The sequence below is a fragment of the Lithobates pipiens genome, unplaced genomic scaffold (assembly GCF_037356315.1).
Source record: "Lithobates pipiens isolate NorthernLeopardFrog02 unplaced genomic scaffold, aLitPip1_a1.2 Scaffold_22, whole genome shotgun sequence".
In the NCBI taxonomy this organism is placed as follows: Eukaryota; Metazoa; Chordata; class Amphibia; order Anura; family Ranidae; genus Lithobates; species Lithobates pipiens.
In genome coordinates, this window is record NW_027507784.1 from 51,921,589 (window position 1) to 51,942,575 (window position 20,987).

A 20,987-nucleotide genomic window follows, 5' to 3' on the forward strand; every position below is an offset into this window, starting at 1 on the left:
ATGGGGCCCCCGGAAAATGTAATTAGAAAAACCCTTCTCTAAGCAAGAAGTAGCGGGGGAATGGTTTCGAAATTTTAATATGCATAAATGAACTGTAAAGTTGCCCGGGCCCCCCTGTGGGGCTGATGGGGGCTGGGCCCAGTACAACAGGGCTGGCTGTACTGCCCTATCAGCGGCCCTGGGCACTGTTGGCACCACCCAGCCTGACAGACTTTGATTGAAAAATTAAAGAATCTGTGTGGAAACCTGTGATTGCATCCAATCCAACAACAGTTGTCAGGGAGATTCCTCCATCCACACTGTTTAGCATGGGTGAGGGGAATCAACTGATTCTCTTGTTCAGCTCGTTGGCACATGAGCACTGTGACAATTCTCCGTGTGCTGCTTTTTCTCTCCCAGTCTGAGCTTTGCTATACCGAGGCTACATGAGGCAAATACCAAGTCACATTCAGTTACTTACACTGCTTCCAAAATAAAAATGATTGATGCTGTAGCGGTACCCCCATGGGGGCTGCTGAGTTTGTTCATTACCTTTTGTCAGTTGGCTCCACTTCTAAACTCCCCATGCAAGTACATGACACCAAACAGTCAAACTCTGAATTTTTATATTGCTTTATTCTGGGTATAAATCGGTGGGCTGTTCAATAGGGTATATGAGATGCCCCATCCGACCCCAGTTTTAGGTTGAAAAAGGGTACTAATCTGTAGCTGTAACTTTTGTTAATTTAGTCCCTTAGACCCCTTTCACACCACACCGCCCTTTGCGTCGGTGGTAAAACGCCGCTATTTTTAGCGGCGTTTTACCGCCGGATTTGCTGCGCATTTCGGGCGCTAGCGGGGCGCTTTTACCCCCGCTAGCGGCCACGAAAGGGTTAAAACCGCCGGCAATACACCGCAATAGTGGCGTTTTGCCGGCGGCATTATTGCGCTGCCCCATTGATTTCAATGGGGAGCAGTGGTGGAGGAGCGGTAAACTCCTACGCTCCTTCACCGCTCCAAAGAAGCTGCTGGCAGGACTTTTTTCTGACGTCCTGCCAGCGCACCGCTGTAGTGTGAAAGCCCTCGGGGCTTTCACACTACACACAATGGTGCAGCTTCTTTAGGGCGGATTGCAGGCGCTATTTCTAACGCTATAGCGCCTGCAAAACGCCCTGGTGTGAAAGGGGTGTTAAAGAGATCCTTTCCTGATTCCAATTCTCTCTTATGTTGCACTTCTAATATGGACAGATAAGCATCAGTCTGAATAATGGTGTGGATGTTAACCCCAAATTCACAGGCCACACTGTCTATTTCCATGACTTGTGCTGTCAAACTTCCCTCAGTCCTGGAAAGTGCCTGATACTGTGGTCCTTGGATACACAGTATGATGTTACTGAGTAATTCTACTGGGTTGCACTCCCATTGCTCTCTCCCAATCAGCAGTCCATGTTCTACCCACAGAAAGTCGATTCCCAGTTTTCTCCTTCCGCTTAGTTCCTACTTCCTCCTCCTCCTCCATGCTGTCCGGCACGTCCCCGCATGGGACGCCTGGTCTTCCTCCAGCACTACATGCTGACTTCTCCTCCAGGGGCTAGACTTTGGCCTCCCTGGACTCGCCTCCGGCTATCCAGCTCCGGGATCTCTGAACTCCCGGGCCTTCCGCCTCCTCCCGGAGGCTCCAGGATCTCTGAACTCCCAAGCCTCCTGTCCTGACCCTCTGGACCTCGAACTCCTCTCCTCGGAGCATGTGAACCCCCCTTTTTATGAGAGGCATCCCATTGACCATAGAAATTAACCATTAGTCAAATCTCTCACATAGGTTTCCTGCTACTCAGGTCTCAGTCCATCCTCTCTTTCCAGCAGAAAGTGGAGCAGGATATGCTTCCCTGAAGAGATAAGAGTAGTAGATAGTCGGACATTTTAGAGTAGGGCATTGTAGAGGAAGGGAGAAGCTCGGAAGATGCCCTGATAGAGATCATTGGAGAAGGTAACGAGGTAGCTAGAGAGCAGGAGGTCATGGGAAAGCTGAATTCCATGTATGGTTGGTTTTGGTTAGTTATATTGGCCAGCTTGGACCAATGTGAGTGTGCTTGCATACCTGTTGGGTCCCTGTGGAAATTGGAACTCAATGTAGTATTCACTGCTGTCTTCTGAATCCTTTGCTACCACTGCCCTGCCTCCCTAGCTTGTCCATTCAGAGAATGGCTTGCATTTACTCAGAATCATGGTGCCTGTGCCAAGCAAGCAACCCCCTGGGGTCACTATGCAACAGGGCAGCATGCGACCCAGAAGACATCGGTTATCACTGTAGTAGTGGCGACTACCACAGTGATGTGGAACTGGACCGCTATAACAATGGCATAAAATCCACACTTGGAATTCAGCTTTAAACTCCCAAATCCCTTAAAGTGATTGTAAACGATCACCTTGTAAAACAACCCATTTGCTTTAAAATAGAAATGAAAGGCAAAACATTTTCGTATAGATATAAAAATACATAATAAATAAAAAATGTACTCTTTTATATATAAGTGATCACGTTCTCTCTGTCCTCATCTGCATTAGAGCTGGGGGAGGAGAATCAGCAGCACACTGAACTTCAAAGTGAATGGCTGTGCAGCGGGAGGAGAGCAGGCTGAGTTTCCAACACAGCTAGAGAACTGACCATGGTATGTTCACCTGCTTAAGCCTCATACACACGATCGTATTTTCCGACGGGAAATGTGTGATGACAGGCTGTTGGCGGAAAATCCGACCGTTTGTATGCTCCATTGGACAATTGTCAGATTTTCTGCGGACAAATGTTGGATGGCAGGTTTTAAAATTTTCCAAGCGTGTGTACACAAGTCCGTCAGACAAAAGTCCAAACTACAAAGACGCATGCTCGGAAGCAAGGACGAGCCAGAAGTGGTCGGTCTTCTAAACTAGCGTTCGTAATGGAGAATTAACATTCGTGACGCGGGAAAAATTATGAAATCTAGAAATGCAGCGCACAATTCTCTTCTTCTTTACTGGGATAATAATGAAGCTGCTTTGCTGGTGATACTGGTGGAGTTATTGCAAACAAATTTTCAAAGGCTTTTTTTATCTAGTGATATCCAGAATAATATTAATATGCTTCTTTTTTTTTCTTTCTTTTTTTTGGGCAAGATACCACAACACCATTATCCTGTAGTTTTTAAGATCAAAGATACAACTATGTTGGTGTCCCTTGTCAATTTTACATTGTATTTTTTTTTAAATGTAACTGCCTACTCCCAAACTGTCATTTGAAGTAAACCACATAGCCTTGTATTCTCCACAATTTTTTTATTGTGCATTAAAAAAAGAAAACAAATAAAATTAGACATGCTATCTGCCAATAGAACTTAACCAAAAAGTGCATTCTATGCATCCAAAAATTTAGAAAATATAACAAATCAAATCATTATTATTCAAACAAAAAATAAAATAAAAGCCTCATGCATGTGTCTTGCATCTTAATATAGGGGGTCAACAATTTCAAGAGTTGGTGAAAGAAGGGGTCCATCATGTGGAGATAAATCATCTGGATTATTCTCCTGGAGCTCCCGCAGCAAAGCCATGTGACATAATTGGTCATGATTAATAAAGCAACCAATTTTTGGTCCAAGAACTCCTCCTCCTCCTCTTCCTGGACTGGACTTGGGTCAAAGCAATAACTCCAAGGCCAATAATAACCACTTCAGCCCCGGACCATTTTGCTGGCCAAAGACCAGACCACTTTTTGCGATTCGGCACTGTGCTGCTTTAACTGACAGTTGCGCGGTCATGCGCCGTGGCTCCCAAACAAAATTGATGTCCTTTTTTTCCCACAAATAGAGCTTTCTTTTGGTGGTATTTGATCACCCCTGCGGTTTTTATTTTTTGCGCTATAAACAAAAATAGAGCGACAATTTTGAAAAAAACTCATTATTTTTTAATTTTTGTTATAATAAATATCCCCACAAAAATTTTTTCTTTTTCTACATATTTTTGGTAAAAAAAAAAATCGCAATAAGCGATTATTGATTGGTTTGTACAAAAGTTATAACGTTTACAAAATAGGGGATAGTTTTATGGCATTTTTATTAATAATTTTTTTTTACTAGAAATGGCGGCGATCAGCAATTTTTATTGTGACTGCGACATTATGGCAGACACATCGGACATTTTTGACACATTTTTGGGACCATTGTCATTTATACAGCCATCACTGCTATACAAATGCAGTGATTCCTGTGTAAATGACACTGGCAGTGAAGGGGTTAACCAGTGGGTGGCAGTGTAGGGGTTAAGTATTCCTAGGGGTTTGTTACTAACTGTTGGGGGCTGGGCTTTCATTTAGTGAACACTGATCTCTGCTCCAATCACATGGAGCAGAGATCAGCATCACTTGTTGCTAGGCAGAACGGGGAGATGCTGTTTACAACGGCATCTCTCCGTTTAGCCGCCCCGTGAGACGATCGCCGGTATGACTGCGGCGATCGAGTCCGCAGGACCCGCGACCGGACTCATAAGGGTTGCGACCAGCATGCGATCGCCCCGCCGGTGGCACACTCGCGATGGCAGGGCGGCATTAAAGATTGGACGTACCTGTACGCCAATATGCCAGCCCATGCCATTCTGCCGACATACATCGGCGTGCGCTGGTTGGGAACTGGTTAAATAACACGTTATCTCCTCCGATTCCACAACATGTCTAGTTGATGAACAGCCGTTCAGAAACAAACTGAAATGTGCAAACTGAAAAGTGCACCCTGAAAAGCGCAAACTGAAAAGCGCGAATCAACACTCACCAAACTTCTACTAACACGAAATTAGCAGAAGGAGCCCACAAAGGGTGGCGCTAAAGAGCTGAAAACCATGTAGAATGTCACTACATTTGTGTTTGTTGGCCGACAATTCCTTGCCATTTGTATGCAAGACAAAATCCAGGAACATGCCTTCGGACAAAAGTCAGAGGTTTTGTCTGCGGAAAATCCTATCGTGTGTATGAGGCTTTATTGTGGTCAGTTTTTAATACGAAAGCAAAGGGATTGGCAGGAAAACCAGGTATTTCACATAAAGGAAGCAATACAAAGAGAACAGGATAGTTTCTCATACAAATATAAGGTACAACAGGCACCTATCAGGAATATGAAGTTTTGGGGTAACAAGCGCTTTAAGTAGAACTTATCACTTTGGTAGAAATGATCCTGGCAAATGCTTTTGCCCGCTTGGCAAAGAGCCTTTCCCCCAAGGTTTGTTCTTATTTTATAGGATATGGGATGGAAGTGAGTGTAACAGGGAGGGGTGAGCAGCTTGAAAGGGAGGGGTGAGCAGCGTGACAGGGAGGGGTGAGCAGCGTGACATGGAGGGGTGAGCAGCGTGACAGGGAGGGGTGAGCAGGGTAACAGGGAGGGGGGAGCAGCGTGACAGGGTGGGGTGAGAAGCGTAACAGGGTGGGGGGAGCAGCGTGGCAGGGAGGGGATCAGCGTGACAGGGAGGGGTGAGCAGCGACAGGGTGGGGGGAGCAGCATGAAAGGGGACAGGGGACGGGAGGGGGGAGCAGCGTGACAGGGTGGGGTGAGAAGTGTAACAGGGTGGGGGGAGCAGCGTGACAGGGTGGGGGGAGCAGCGTGACAGGGAGGGGTGAGAAGCTTGACAGGGTGGGGGGGAGCAGCGTGACAGGGAGGGGTGAGCAGCGTGACAGGGTGGCGGGAGCAGCGTGGCAAGGAGGGGTGAGCAGCGTAACAGGGAGGGGGGAGCAGCGTGACAGGCTGGGGGGAGCAGCCTAACAGGCTGGGGGGAGCAGCGTGACAGGGAGGGGGGAGCAGCGTGACAGGGAGGGGGGAGCAGCGTGACAGGCTGGGGGGAGCAGCGTGACAGGGAGGGGGGAGCAGCGTGACAGGGAGGGGGGGAGCAGCCTGACAGGGTGGGGGGAGCAGCGTGACAGAGAGGGGGGAGCAGCGTGACAGGGAGCAGCGTGGCAGGGGAGGGGTGAGCAGCGTGACAGGGAGGGGTGAGCAGCGTGACAGGGAGGGGTGAGCAGCGTGACAGGGAGGGGTGAGCAGCGTGACAGGGTGGGGGGAGCAGCGTGGCAGGGTGAGGGGAGCAGCGTGGCTGGGTGGGGGGAGAAGCGTGGCAGGGTGGGGGGAGAAGCGTGGCAGGGTGGGGGGAGAAGCGTGACAGGGTGGGGGGAGCAGCGTGACAGGGTGAGGGGAGCAGCGTTACAGGGAGGGGTGAGCAGCGTGACAGGGTGGGGGGAGCAGCGTGACAGGGTGGGGGGAGCAGCGTGACAGGGAGGGGGAGCAGCGTGATAGGGTGAGGGGAGCAGCGTAACAGGGAGGGGTGAGCAGCGTGACAGGGTGGGGGGAGTAGCGTGACAGGGTGGGGTGAGCAGCGTGACAGAGTGTGGGGAGCAGCGTCACAAGGTGGGGGGAGCAGCGTGACAGGGAGGGGTGAGCAATGTTACAGGGTGGGGGGAGCAGCGTGACAGGGTGGGGGGAGCAGCGTGACAGGGTGGGGGGAGCAGCGTGACAGGGAGGGGGGAGCAGCGTGACAGGGAGGGGGGAGCAGTGTGACAGGGTGAGGGGAGCAGCGTGACAGGGTGAGGGGAGCAGCGTGACAGGGTGGGGGGAGTAGCGTGACAGGGAGGGGTGAGCAGCGTGACAGGGAGGGGTGAGCAGCGTGACAGGGTGGGGTGAGCAGCGTTACAGGGTGGGGTGAGCAGCGTGACAGGGTGGGGGGAGCAGCGTGACAGGGAGGGGGAGCAGCGTGACAGGGTGAGGGGAGCAGCGTGACAGGGAGGGGTGAGCAGCGTGACAGGGTGAGGGGAGCAGCGTGACAGGGTGAGGGGAGCAGCGTGACAGGGTGAGGGGAGTAGCGTGACAGGGTGAGGGGAGTAGCGTGACAGGGTGAGGGGAGTAGCGTGACAGGGTGGGGTGAGCAGCGTGGCAGGGTGTGGGGAGCAGCGTCACAAGGTGGGGGGAGCAGCGTGACAGGGAGGGGTGAGCAATGTTACAGGGTGGGGGGAGCAGCGTGACAGGGGGGGGGGGAGCAGCGTGACAGGGAGGGGGGAGCAGCGTGACAGGGTGAGGGGAGCAGCGTGACAGGGTGGGGGGAGTAGCGTGACAGGGAGGGGTGAGCAGTGTGACAGGGTGGGGTGAGCAGCGTTACAGGGAGGGGTGAGCAGCGTTACAGGGTGGGGTGAGCAGCGTGACGTGGGGTGAGCAGCGTGATGTGGGGTGAGCAGCGTGACGTGGGGTGAGCAGCGTGACGTGGGGTGAGCAGCGTGACAGGGTGGGGGGAGCAGCGTGACAGGGTGGGGGGAGCAGCGTGACAGGGTGGGGGAGTAGCGTGACAGGGTGGGGGGAGCAGCGTGACAGGGAGGGGGAGCAGCGTGACAGGGGGAGGGGTGAGCAGCGTGACAGGGAGGGGTGAGCAGCGTGACAGGGAGGGGTGAGCAGCGTGACAGGGAGGGGTGAGCAGCGTGACAGGGAGGGGGGAGTAGCGTGACAGGGAGGGGGGAGCAGCGTGACAGGGTGGGGGGAGCAGCGTCACAAGGTGGGGGGGCAGCGTGACAGGGAGGGGTGAGCAGCGTTACAGGGTGGGGGGAGCAGCGTGACAGGGTGGGGGGAGCAGCGTGATAGGGTGGGGGGAGCAGCGTGATAGGGTGGGGGGAGCAGCGTGATAGGGAGAGGGGAGCAGCGTGACAGGGTGGGGGAGCAGCGTGACAGGGTGGGGGGAGCAGCGTAACAGGGGAGGGGGAGCAGCGTGACAGGGTGGGGGGAGCAGTGTGACAGGGAGGGGGGAGCAGTGTGACAGGGAGGGGGAGCAGTGTGACAGGGAGGGTTAGCAGTGTGACAGGGTGGGGGGAGCAGTGTGACCAGTAACATATAACACACAGCACACACCGTGCACAGCAGCACCCAGATCACCCCCACATCACACACACACAGCTCTCTGTGTACCAGCCTCACTTTCCCCCCAGCAGCCGCAGCAATGCCTCACACAGCTCACCCTCGGCCTCCTCCCAGCTCAGCCTCCTGTTCTCTCATGCATCCCTCCGGAGCAGCCAGGTCTTGCAGCACTGCCGCCAGAAGCTTCCTCCCCACCACATCCTGCTCCACCGCCGTACCTAGCCGACCCCAATTTGAGGAAACCCGGAAGTAGCATGGAGCTGCACATGCAGTTGGACCGGTCGCTATGAGAGGAGGAGGAGCTGTCGCACACCTCATACTGGCCACGGCCAGGTTGGACTCTGCGTGCCGGACTGGGCCCTGCTGCTAACGGGAACGTCGTTCATGCTGTGCAAAAAGTACAGGAACAACGTCCCCAATCCATTCCCGCAGGACCCGAGCCCTGGATACACTACATTACTAAAAGTATTGGGACGCCTGCTTTACACGCACGTTAACTTTTATGGCATCCCAGTCTTAGTCCGTAGGGTTCAATATTGAGTTTGCCCACCCTTGGCAGCTATAACAGCTTCAACTCTTCTGGGAAAGCTGTTCACAAGGTTTAGGAGTGTGCAGGGCTTTTTTTCTCAGAGAATAAGTGCCGGAACTCAACCATGAACGCCACACTCACATACCTGCCAAATGGCATCAAATAGTAGCTCTTCCCTCTGCATACAACCAGCTCCCTCCACTGCCCTCATTTTCTCCCCCCTCCTTAAAAGCTCCACCATCTGTCATATATCTTACCTTTGTTGCAATATTAAGCTGAAACACCTATCCGGCTGTAGTACCTCCAGCATACTATACTATACTACAGTCACTTGCAAGGGAGATTATGCAGTAGGAGCATCAACTGGTCAGGGAAAAAATGGAGACCAAAGAGGGTGCAGCCTACCATGCACCCTCTCCTGCCCATGACTGCACTGAACCTTGGGCACCTGTTCTGTATCTCCCTGGTCCCTGGGATCTGCACAGGAGATCTGACCTGTGGGAGCTACTGGGAGATAAGCTATCCCTTGTAAATGCAGAAGCTGGACTTCAGTGTTACCGAGTGGTAGTGGTGAGCAGGGAGCAGAAGACCTGAGCCAGAGGTAGTGGAACTGAGTTCCCCCTAGTTCCTGCTGAAAAAAAGCCCTGTGTCTATGGGAATGTTTGTCCATTCTTCCAGAATTGTTTTTGTGAGGTCAGGCACTGATGTTTCATAGTTTCATAGTTTCATAGTTAGTAAGGTTGAATAAAGATACCAGTCCATCCAGTTCAACCTGTGTGAGTGTCTACCCCTAGCCCTGTACATTGCACACTCACATTGGTCCCTACCCTCAAGGAGCCCACAATCTAAGGTCCCCATTCATATACTAAGGCCAATTTTGGACAGAAGCCAATTAACCTACCTGCACGTCTTTGGATTGTGGGAGGAAACCGGAGTACCCGGAGGAAACCCACGCAGGCACAGGGAGAACATGCAAACTCCAGGCAGGTAGTGTCGTGGTTGGGATTTGAACCAGCGACCCTTTTTACTGCTAGGTGACAGTGCCGCCCTCTACACCACTGTGCCAATGTGGACAAGAAGACCATTAAAGTTCATGTGCGTGTAAAGGCAGGCGTCCCAATACTTTTGGTAATATAGTGTATGTTTGCCAAGGCACAGTCACTTGGTTGTTAGTGTGTCTCCTAGTATTGTCTATCGTATGGCGATTCTGAGGATGATAGCGGGATCTACACAGAAGGTAAACTTCAGCAGTCACCACAAATATTTGATATTTCTATATAATTTGTATACTATTTGTTTATTTATGTTACCAACATGGGTTACATGACTTGCACTGACTATCTTGAATGTGGCTTTCACCAACAAATGAGAGTCACAGAGCCAGGGCTTTGCCAGGGCTGACAACAGGAGCTGCATATAGGAGAACCAGTAGCAACTTTCACAAGTGTGCCAATGTTTCTAATCCCTTTGCTTATTGTTTATTAAGTTATTTGACCCCTGATGGCCATGTGAATAAACAAATGGTAGAAAAGGGGTTTAGAAATTCCCCTTTTCTTGTTGTTTCCCTTTCTGACCTTCCCAACTATACCCTATCTGCCCATTCTTTTGTATTTCTTCTGCCTAGCTATTTTTATGCCTATGTATGGGCATCTTTACATTTCAAATCTCAAAATATGTTTTATATACTCTATCTGTTTTTGTCCAAGTAACATTGGCTTTTATTTGTATACATTGCATTCACACTTCTGTATTTCAACCCACAGAGTCCAGAATTTGTAGACTTTGAAAAGTCCAGACCCAAATCCAAAGAATCCCTCTCCAGTGGAGTTCATCTAAACACGGCGTCTGAGGACAACTTGACGTCAATACTAGATCACGACTGCGACTCTCCGATTGAGCTACAGGCTAGGCATTGTCCATCATATCTTAACCCAGTGAGGCACACTTCTCTGCCAGATTCTTCCATACACAACAGAGGGTCTATGTCCCTCCACAGGCATGAATCTGACCCAGGTCTACCGGGCAAATAATCCAAAAAATAAAAAAAAGGTTCATTTTTTAAGTACCTTCAATTTAATTGTAAGTGCTTTTAATGGCTGTTTTCCTCTTTGTATTTAAAATCCTCTTTACTTGACTCAGGGGCAAAAAAATGATATCTAATATGCAAAAGTACTGTATATTTTGATACATTTGAAGCTTACTAAAGGTACATTTGAAAAAAAAAATATATAAGTCATGATGTAACATCATGTAAAGACTTTATGCTTAAAATAACATAATACTGCCAGCATCACAAGGCACCTTATATTATTTAAATTTTTTTTTTATTTAATTTTTTTTTTAACTTGCATGTTATATTGTCTGTTTGTGTCGCATGTAGAATGATATATTAAATTATTTCACGGGCAGGTCATGTTCTTGTGTGAATGCTTTTAGTTGACCATGTCCGAACCATTCTGTTTTAGGCGCACGCAGGCCGTTAATTATTTTTGCACACTACAAGTATTTTTTTTGTTTAGCTTTTATGTCAGCAGAAAAGATGAGTGTGATATTATAGGAGCATGTGTTTGGTCCATTATTGAACACTGGTCATCAGCAGAAAGCCGCACAGCATGCTGGGAATGCGGCCAGTAACACAACTCTGGTCTACCTTGAGTGTAGGCTGACCTTGTAGAATTTTGTTTTCATTCTCCCTAGCTCAAAAATCCATGTGTATCAGGGGGGAGGGGGGTCATATTCCCCTATTATGCTTGCAAGCAGCAACTGGAACTTTGTGGTGGTGTCCCAATTCATCTCTAGGTGCATACTGTTATGGATTGTCATTTGGTTTAACTGTATCTGCAACACCAGATTTCACAGACAGGTGGTGCTAAGTTTGAATCCTGGATTTCCGTTGTCGAAGAAACTTAGGTTGTATGTAGAGGGAATTGTATTCAATTCAGCTTTAAAGGGTCACAAAGCAAAGCACCCGTGTAAAAAGACTATAGGAATTATTTTTTTTATTAGATTGGGCATACTTATGAATAGTTACACAGTCAGCCTGGTTGAAAAAAGTCCATCCAGTTCAACCAACCAATAAGGCCCTTCTTACAACATAGAGGCATCCAAGGCATTGATTAAACTATACTATATGGCCAAAAGTGTGTGGGTACATGACCATCACACTTACCAAGATGACCAAAACTATACGGGTACCCTTCAAAATTATTATGTTTAGTTGTTTGTAGTGAAGGGCACTGTTAATGCTACAGTAATTAAAAACATTTTAAGCAATTTGCACATCTAACATTTTGCAAAAAGTGCCCTTTTCTTTCTGTTCCAGTATGAGTGGTATTGAATTTACAAAGGTATTGAATTTATTCTTCTCCTCAGTCTTCACAAGGGAATCGGGGGCTTCAGTAACCAAAACTGCAGTGTTTTGTGACACATCACAGGAAGCACCTCCATGGTTAACAGAGGACAGAATTAAAATTAGACTTGGGAAACTTAACATTAATAAATCACCGGGGCCAGGTGGCTTGCACCCAAGGGTACTTAGGGAACTCAGTCAAGTAATTGCCAGACCATTGTTCCTAATTTTTACTGACAGTCTACTGACTGGAATGGTACCAGCTGATTGGAGAAAAGCCAATGTAGCACCAATTTATAAAAAGGGCCCAAAATACATACCTGGGAATTACAGACCAGTTAGACTAACATCAATAGTATGTAAACTCTTGGATGGGATGATAAGGGACTACATACAAGATTTTAGTAATGAGAACCGTATCATTAGCAGTAATCAGCATGGATTTATGAAGAATCGTTCTTGCCAAACCAATCTATTAACCTTCTATGAGGAGGTGAGTTGCTATCTAGATAAAGGAAGGCCCATGGACGTGGTGGATCTGGATTTTGCAAAAGCATTTGACACAGTTCCCCATAAACGTTTACTGTACAAAATAAGGTCTGTTGGCATGGACCATAGGGTGAGTACATGGATTAAAAACTGGCTACAAGGGCGAGTTCAGAGGGTGGTGATAAATGGGGAGTACTCGGAATGGTCAGGGGTGGGTAGTGAGGGCCTGGAGGATGGGGTAAACAGTTCAATCTCTGTATTTGCGGACGATATTAAGCTAAGCAGGGCAATAACTTCTCCACAGAATGTTGAAACCTTGCAAAAAGATCTGAACAAATGAATGGGGTGGGCAACTACATGGCAAATGAGGTTCAATGTAGAAAAATGTAAAATAATGCATTTGGGTGGCAAAAAATATGAATGCAATCTATACACTGGGGGGGGGGGGGGGGGGACCTCTGGGGGAATCTAAGATGGAAAAGGACCTGGGAGGTCCTAGTAGATGAAAGGCTCAGCAATGGCATGCAATACCAAGCTGCTGCTAACAAAGCAAACAGAATATTGGCATGCATTAAAAAGGGGATCAACTCCAGAGATAATATGATAATTCTCCCGCTCTACAAGATTTTGGTCCGGCCATACCAAGAGTATGCTGTCCAGTTCTGGGCACCAGTCCTCAGGAAGGATGTACTGGAAATGGAGCGAGAACAAAGAAGGGCAACAAAGCTAATAAAGGGTCTGGAGGATATTAGTTATGAGGAAAGGTTGAGAGCACTGAACTTATTCTCTCTGGAGAAGAGACGCTTGAGAGGGGATATGATTTCAAAATACAAATACCGTACTGGTGACCCCACAATAGGGATAAAACTTTTTCGCAGAAGGGAGTTTAATAAGACACATGGCCACTCATTAAAATTAGAAGAAAAGAGGTTTAACCTTAAACTACGTAGAGAGTTCTTTACTGTAAGAGCGGCAAGGATGTAGAATTCCCTTCTACAGGTGGTGGTCTCAGCGGGGAGCATCGATAGTTTCAAGAAACTATTAGATAAACACCTGAACGACCGCAACATACAGGGATATACAATGTAATACTGACATATAATCGCACACATGGGTTGGACTTGTGTCTTTTTTCAACCTCACCTACTATGTAACTATGAGTGTATTTCAGTGCACAGCCAGGTCAACAAAGACATGGTCTGTCAAGCTTGCTTTTGTCAACTTGAGTGGCCTGCCCAGATCTCTGACGTCAACCCTATTGCACAACTTTGAGATGATTTGAAATGCACACTGACCTCACAAATGATCTTTTAGATGAATGGGTGAAGAGTGGAGGTTATTATAGGGGAGGGCGGACAATTTTATATTAATGTCCATAATTTTGGAATGGAATCTCCAACAATCTAATGTAGGTGTGTTGGTCAGATCTTCAAAAACTTTTGTCCATCTAGTGTATGTAAAAAAAATCCATTTAAAATGTTGTCATCAGCAGGGTAGTTATGAATGTACTTGACATCCAAGTATGACAGGTATAATGGGTTTACTATTTTTACTACAGTATTTTCTACACCAGAACCCCCTGAGCAATTCCTCATTTACTACGACTGTGTGATACCTGCCAACCCTAATATATATCATAATGATGGGAATGGCCTTTGGATTTTCCTCAGTGAAAAGTAACAGAGTGACCCATGTAGACCATATCCAGCCTATAAGATCCTATCTGTTTCTGAAACAGTGGTTTCCAACCTGGGGCCTACGGGCCGCATGCAGCTAGGTTTGCCACCTCATCTCTTTAAAATCAAACACACATTAATTATACAGGTTCTGAGGCTAATTTAATGCAGATAAGGCATGAAGTGAGTTTAATTACCAACTTAATCAGCCATAGAACCTGTAATTTATAGATGTTCTGTTTTAAAAAGATGAGGTGGCAACCCTACATGCGGCTTAAGACGACTATGAATGTGGCCCAACACAAAATCATAAACTTGCTTAAAATTTTTTTTTTTTTTTTTTTGTAAAAATGTGTTCACACTTAGCGGCCAAAATAAATTTGACAAAAAATATCTTCCCAAAGAAAAATATCCCACTCTTCACAATCGTGCCTAATTCAAGTCATCAGTTTTCAGCAGAACCTATATTTGTGAGCAACTGTTTCCACGGATGAAGCACACAAAGTGCAAAATTGTAACCAAAATATTTGAGGAGCACCTTGAAAATTTATTGAGACTCTCTACTCCATCCACCCAACCAGATACTGATGCATTAGTTTACCCAAAACAGTTTCAAATATCACACTAGGTTTATGTTGCCCTCTTTCACATTTATAATAAAAAATATTACCAAAAAAATTAAGTTATATTACTCAGATAGGTACTATATCAGTGATCATTAACTTGTATTTTTTCCCAACTTTTTCTGATCATGTGCTATTAGTGTATTTAATGCGTGGCCCAAAAGAATTCCTCTTCTTCAAATGTGGCCCAGGAAGGTCAAAAGGTTGGATACCTCTGATCTAAAGCAAACCTACAGGCCACACTCAATAAGGCAAAGAGCAGGGTGGAAAGTGCAGTATCCTAGCAACCAATCAGAATTAACTTTAAGCTAATCTAACTGTTGGAACCTGGAACCTTAAATCTGATTGGTTATTATCGTTTACTGCACCATACATATTGTCCTCATTCGTTGCAAGTAAGACTAAAGTGGACAAATCATATGCCTATTGGGCTTCCACTGAAAAAAGAAAACATTATACCACAGCAAGTAGAAGATTTTGATCCTATTGTTAGATAGCAATTCCACCAAATGCTAACCTTGTTAGCAGGTTCTCATTGGGATACTGTTGTTGGGTGCATCGCTCACCCATAAAGAGTACTTAGCCCAGCAACAAGCTAGGCTTGACTTGTCATGATGGTGAAGTTGTGGATTGAGTGGAGAACTTCTTAATTGTATCCTTTACAGCCGTCAAAAAGACCCAACAAGCAACCACTTAATGTTCTCCTCCACATGCAAATATAAAATCTTCTGAAAACACTTGTGATATTTGTTCCTATTATGTATAGACAGTAGCTGATTAGTGAGAAATGTGAACTTGCAATCATGGGCAGAATAATTGTACTGCGTGCGCACATCAGGTTTCAGATGCATGGCCCTTCAACAGTGGCAGTTATACGTAGGGTAGTTCACTAGGGATCGGGTAATTTTACTCACTAATCATATAATGAGCCTGATGTGCTTACAAACCACTCACAGCAGAACTACAGTCTCCAGTTCCACTGACTTCCTTTGTATTGGATTCGGACACGTATGTAGTGTTCCTGGTCAAAGGGAGGAACTAGTGTGTTTACCCTGGCTGAATAGAGTAAGCTAAGAGCAGAACATAAAAAAACCAAAGAACAAGAAAAAAAAAGATGTGGTACCTTCCAGAATCTGAACCCTTTAGGTTCCTGATTTTCCCACTGGGGAAATGTGGATTTGATGAGGTTGTATTGTTGCTGAAATAGGTGAAAATGTAGATGATTCGGGAGAACATCTTTTGTTTCTTAGATGCTGGGAGATGTTGAGTAAGTGTGATGTAGGGATGAGCTTCGTGTTCGAGTCGAACGTACGTTCGACTCAAACATTGGCTGTTCGTCCGTTTGACGAAATCCGAACTCTTGGTCCGTTCGCGTCAAAATTCGTGTGGCGCGCGCGGACCACAATGCACTGCGGTGGCGCAGTGCATTGCTGGCTCATGATTGGCCAAGCATGCACTGTGACCCCGCATGCTTGGCCAATCGCAGCGCCAGCAGCGAGGAGAGCCATGATTGGCCACAGGCATCCTGCCTGTGGCCAATCATAGCTCAGGCTGTGTAGTGCACGCCCCACACTATATAAGGCCGCCTTTGAGGCAGCCTTGTGTAGTGTGTTGGCATCTGAAGCAGTGGGTGTTCTGTGTACCTTCAACACAGTACACACCAATCGTTTTTGGCTGATTTCCTATCTTGCTGTTGTGTAGTGGTTATTGTCTGTGCCCTGACCGCAGTATACACCACTACACTATATTCACCTCACCTATATAGCTAGCTAGTGATCTATCTTTAACCACTTAACAACCGCCCATTGCCGATTAACGGCTTCAGGGCGGTTGTTTAACTCTGAGAGGCCGTTAATTAACGGCCTCCCAGAATTCTGCTCTCGCGCGCCCCCCTGGGGCGCGCACTCGAGAGCACCCGTGACCGCCGGGTCCACAGGACCCGGCGCATCACGGATCACGGTAAACGGCCGCTCGTCGCGGCCGTTTACCACGTGATCGCTCCGTCAAATGACGGAGTGATCACTTGTAAACAAACCGGCGTCATGTTATGACGCCGGTTCCTCCCTCCCCTCTCTGTACCGATCGGTACAGCGGAGGGGAAAGAGATCGGTGTCAGCACATCGCTGCTCACCGAATTTAACCCCTCAATTCCCTGCCAATACTCTGCAATACCAGTGCATACTCTGCAGTACCCTGCCATTACTCTGCAGTACCCCCCATTACTCTGCAGTACCCTGCCATTACTCTGCAGTACCCTGCCATTACTCTGCAGTACCCCCCATTACTCTGCAGTAACCCCCATTACTCTGCAGTACCCTGCCATTACTCTGCAGTACCCCCCATTACTCTGCAGTAACCCCCATTGCTCTGCAGTACCCTGCCATTACTCTGTAGTACTCCCCAATACTCTGCAGTACCCTGCTATTACTCTGTAGTACCCCGCCAATACTCTGCAATACCCTGCAATAAATTGCCATACCCAGCCATACTCGGAGATACCCAGCCATACTCGGTGATACCCTGAAATACCCAGCCATAGACGCCCCCCACCCCTCACCGCCCTCCGGTGCTTCTACCAACTCGCCAGTACGATCAAAGCCAGAATCTTTTTTTTATTTTTTATTTCAGGCTTCCCAGCCTAGAGGTGAGATGTGGGGTCATATTGACCCCCAGATTTCACTGTAAAAAGGACCTGTCACCCCATATTCCTATTACAAGGGATGTTTACATTCCTTGTAATAGGACTAAAATAAATAAAGTAAAATGAACAATTTAAAAAAAAAATAAAAAAATTAAAGCGCCCATGTCCCCATGTGCTCGCATGCAGAAGCGAACGCATGCGTAAGCCCCGCCCACATATGAAAACGGTGTTCAAACCACACATGTGAGGTATCGCCGAGAACGTTAGAGCGAGAGCAATAATTCTAGTCCTAGACCTCCTCTGCAACTCAAAACATGTAACCAGTAAAAAAAAAATTATGAAGAAAAAATTACTAATCTGCTAAATTTTATAACAGAAACAAAGAAAAATTCATTTTTTCGCAGAATTTACGGTCTTTTTTCTTTTATAGCACAAAAAATAAAAAACTGAGAGGTGATTAAATACCACCAAAAGAAAGCTCTATTTGTGTGAAAAAAAGGACAAACATTTCATATAGGTCCAGTGTTGCATGACTGAGTAATTGTTATTCAAAATGTGAGAGCACCAAAAGCTGAAAATTGGTCTGGTTATTAAGGGTGTTTAAGTGCCCAGTGGTCAAGTGGTTAATAATAGAGCTTGCAGTCAGTAGTGTTAGGAGATAGTGCGTGCTGTCTGCGTGCTCTGTACCCAGTACATACCGCTATAATATAGGGCAGGCCCCTACTTTCAAACATCCAACTTACAAACATCTCCTACTTGCAAACGCAAGGAGACAGCAGCAAGTGAGATGAAAAAAGACGGACGACAAAACAAATTATACAGGGGTGATAACCCTTCCCTATGTTTTCCAAAAAGCTTAAAAATTGTTTTTTTGACTGGAGCTACACTTTAAAAATGTACCAGTTGAAAATTACAAACAGATTCAACTTAACACAACAAACCTACACAGTCCCTGTCTTGTTTGCACCGCCTGTATACTGCTGTTCTGAGTATATAGGGCCTGGGGGCCACACGCATTTCCTTTTTTTAATATGGGTACAAGGTTCCCCTTAATATGCGTACAAGACCCAAATAGGCTGGTAATGGGCAGGGAGGGCTACCCATGCCATTTTTCTCAATGATTTTCAACCATATTGCAGGAACCAGATATAACATTAAAACCGCAAGCAGTTTTAAATGGTGTTATTTCCGTTTAATGTCATTTTGTGCAGGGACTGTTCTAAACACGGGAAACACGTGGCACTTCACAGGCATACTACAGACACCCCCCAGGCACCATATTTAAAGGAATATTTCACTTTTTTTTTTTCACTTTAATCGTCATTAAAATCAGTGCTCCCGCCAAAACAGCCATTTTTAAAACTTTTTTTTGCATTGACCCATGTCCCCTGAGGCAGGAGGCAGGTCCCCAAACCCTTTTTAGGACAGTATCTTGCATATTAGCCGTTAAAATTAGCACTTTCCATTTCGAACGTTCGAGTCCCATAGACTTCAATGGGGTTCTAACGTTCGTAACGAACGTGGGGGCCGTTCGCAAGTTCTGGTGCGAACCGAACCGGGGGGTGTTCAGCTCATCCCTAGTGTGATGTCATATAAACATTATAATATCCCTTGTTTTTATTTTTCATTATCATTTGCAGTTCATAACATCAGACTTATGCTGCATACACACAATCGGAATTCTGGCCAGAAAAAGACAGATGAGAGCTTTTCATCGGAAAATGCGACCGTGTGTATGCTCCATCGGAATTTAGCTGTCCAAATTTCTGCCAGACAAAAATTGATAGCACGTTCTCAATTTTCCCAACAGAAAAACTTTCTATCGGAAATTCCGATCGTGTGTATGCAATTCCGACACGCCAAAAATCACGCATGCTCAGATTCAACTACGAGACGGAAGCTATTGGCTACTGGCTATTGAACTTCCCTTTTCTAGTCCCGTTGTACGTCACGGCGTTCTTCAGAATTTGGTGTGACCGTGTGTAGGCAAGACAGCTTGAGCGGAATTCCATTGGAATTCCATCTGGAAATCCATCAGAGCTTTTTCCGATGAGAATTACGATCGTGTGTACGCGACATTAGAGGTCCAGTCTGACTTTTACCTGAACTAAGTCTCAAGGATTTCATGTGGGATTCTAATGCCGTGTACACACGATCAGAATTTTGGTGGGAAAAAGCTCTGATGGTTTTCCTGACGGAACTCCGATGGGATTTCACTCAAGCTGTCCTCCATACACACGGTCGCACCAAATTCTGACCGTCAAGAATGCGGTGACGTACAACATGTACAACGGGACTAGAAAAACCAAGTTAAATACCCAGTAGCCAATAGCATCCATATCATAGTTGAATCTGAGCATGCGTGATTTTTTGCACATCGGAATTGCATACACACAATCGGAATTTCAGTCGGAAAAATTGAGAACATGCTCTCAAATTTTTGCTGGCGGCCAGCTAAATTCCGATGGAGCATACACAGGGTGGCATTTTCCTATGAAAAGCTCTCATTGGTCTGTTGCTGGCCGAAATTCTGATCATGTGTATGCGCCATCAGATGTTCCCAGGCAAGAGCCCCACTGTTCAGGGTATGAAGCCCTATCTATTTAAAATTTCAAAAATACCTTGCTGACTCAAGGTCAAACATGACCTGTTGGGGCGCCTTGAGGACTGGAGTTGAGAAACACTGGGTTAACCAAGGTCCATTTGCATCCTCAAATCCCGAGATTGTCTCTAAAAATAGGGACGCATGGCATATGTTAGAATTGTATACATTTCTCGCTTTACTCTTGTCACAGTACAGTAGTCCTGAGTTTAGAACCTGTTAATTTGGAATTTCATTAGAGTACTGAATGAGTGACTGAACAACATAAGGGAAAAAAGAACTTCAAGGTTTCGTTCACCTCTTAGCCCTTGTACACACGGTCAGACATTCCGACGGAAAATGTCCGATTGGACCGTGTGTGGGCTCCATTGGACTTTTTCTGTCGGAATGTCCGATTAACAACGTTTGAGTGCTGGATATAAAATTTTCCGACAACATGATCTGATCGGACTTTGTCCGATCGTTTGTAGAGAATTCCGATTGGACAAAGTGCCACGCATGCTCAGATCAAATTACGAGACCAAAGCTATTGGCTACTAGCCTGAACGTAGTCCCGTCGCAACGAACGAACGTCATCACATTTTGAGCGATCTAATTTTCCGACAACTTTGTGTATGCAACACTAGTTGTTTTGTTGTCGGAATGTCCGACCGTGTGTACAAGGGCTTAGAGGTGAATGGTTTATTGGATCTAGACCCTTTATGCAATTTACTTTCGCCTATAATCCTAATGATTTTTAATAACAAAGGTTGTTAACTAACATATCCTTGGTATAACATGCACATTTAAACTTTTGAGCCATTTGCATTTTATCTGCACCATTTTACATAAAAATAGGGCTTGGTTTACTAAAACTGGAGAGTGCAAAATCTGGTGCAGTTATACATATAAGCCAATCAGCTTCTAACTTCAGCTTCAGTTAAGCTTTGAAATTGAAAAGTTGGTTTCTATACAGAGATGCAACAGATTTTGCATTCTCCATTTTTTGTAAATTCACAACAGAGTGTAACAGTTGCAATTGCTCTTTCTGCTTGTTTCATTCCTGGAAGCACCATTCCAGGTAGCACCACTCCTGGGCTCACTGAGTGATTTGTGTATATCGTCCATATACTATGAGATTATTATCAGTGATGTTTTTACAGTATTTTCCTTTGTTGAGTGTAATATTGCATAACAATTATGTATTTTTCAAGTCGCA

At 46.3% G+C, this 20,987-nt stretch overlaps 1 protein-coding gene across 1 annotated transcript in view; it reads left to right on the plus strand.

The window, feature by feature from the left end:
• KCNH7 (potassium voltage-gated channel subfamily H member 7) overlaps positions 1-10,481 on the plus strand; it is a 685,804-nt gene extending 675,323 nt beyond the window's left edge. The window contains exon 17 of the mRNA XM_077447576.1: positions 10,173-10,481. Coding sequence (XP_077303702.1) covers positions 10,173-10,439 — 267 coding nt within the window. The 3' untranslated portion in view covers positions 10,440-10,481. The remainder of the gene's footprint in view (positions 1-10,172) is intronic.
• The last annotated feature ends 10,506 nt before the right edge of the window (positions 10,482-20,987 follow it).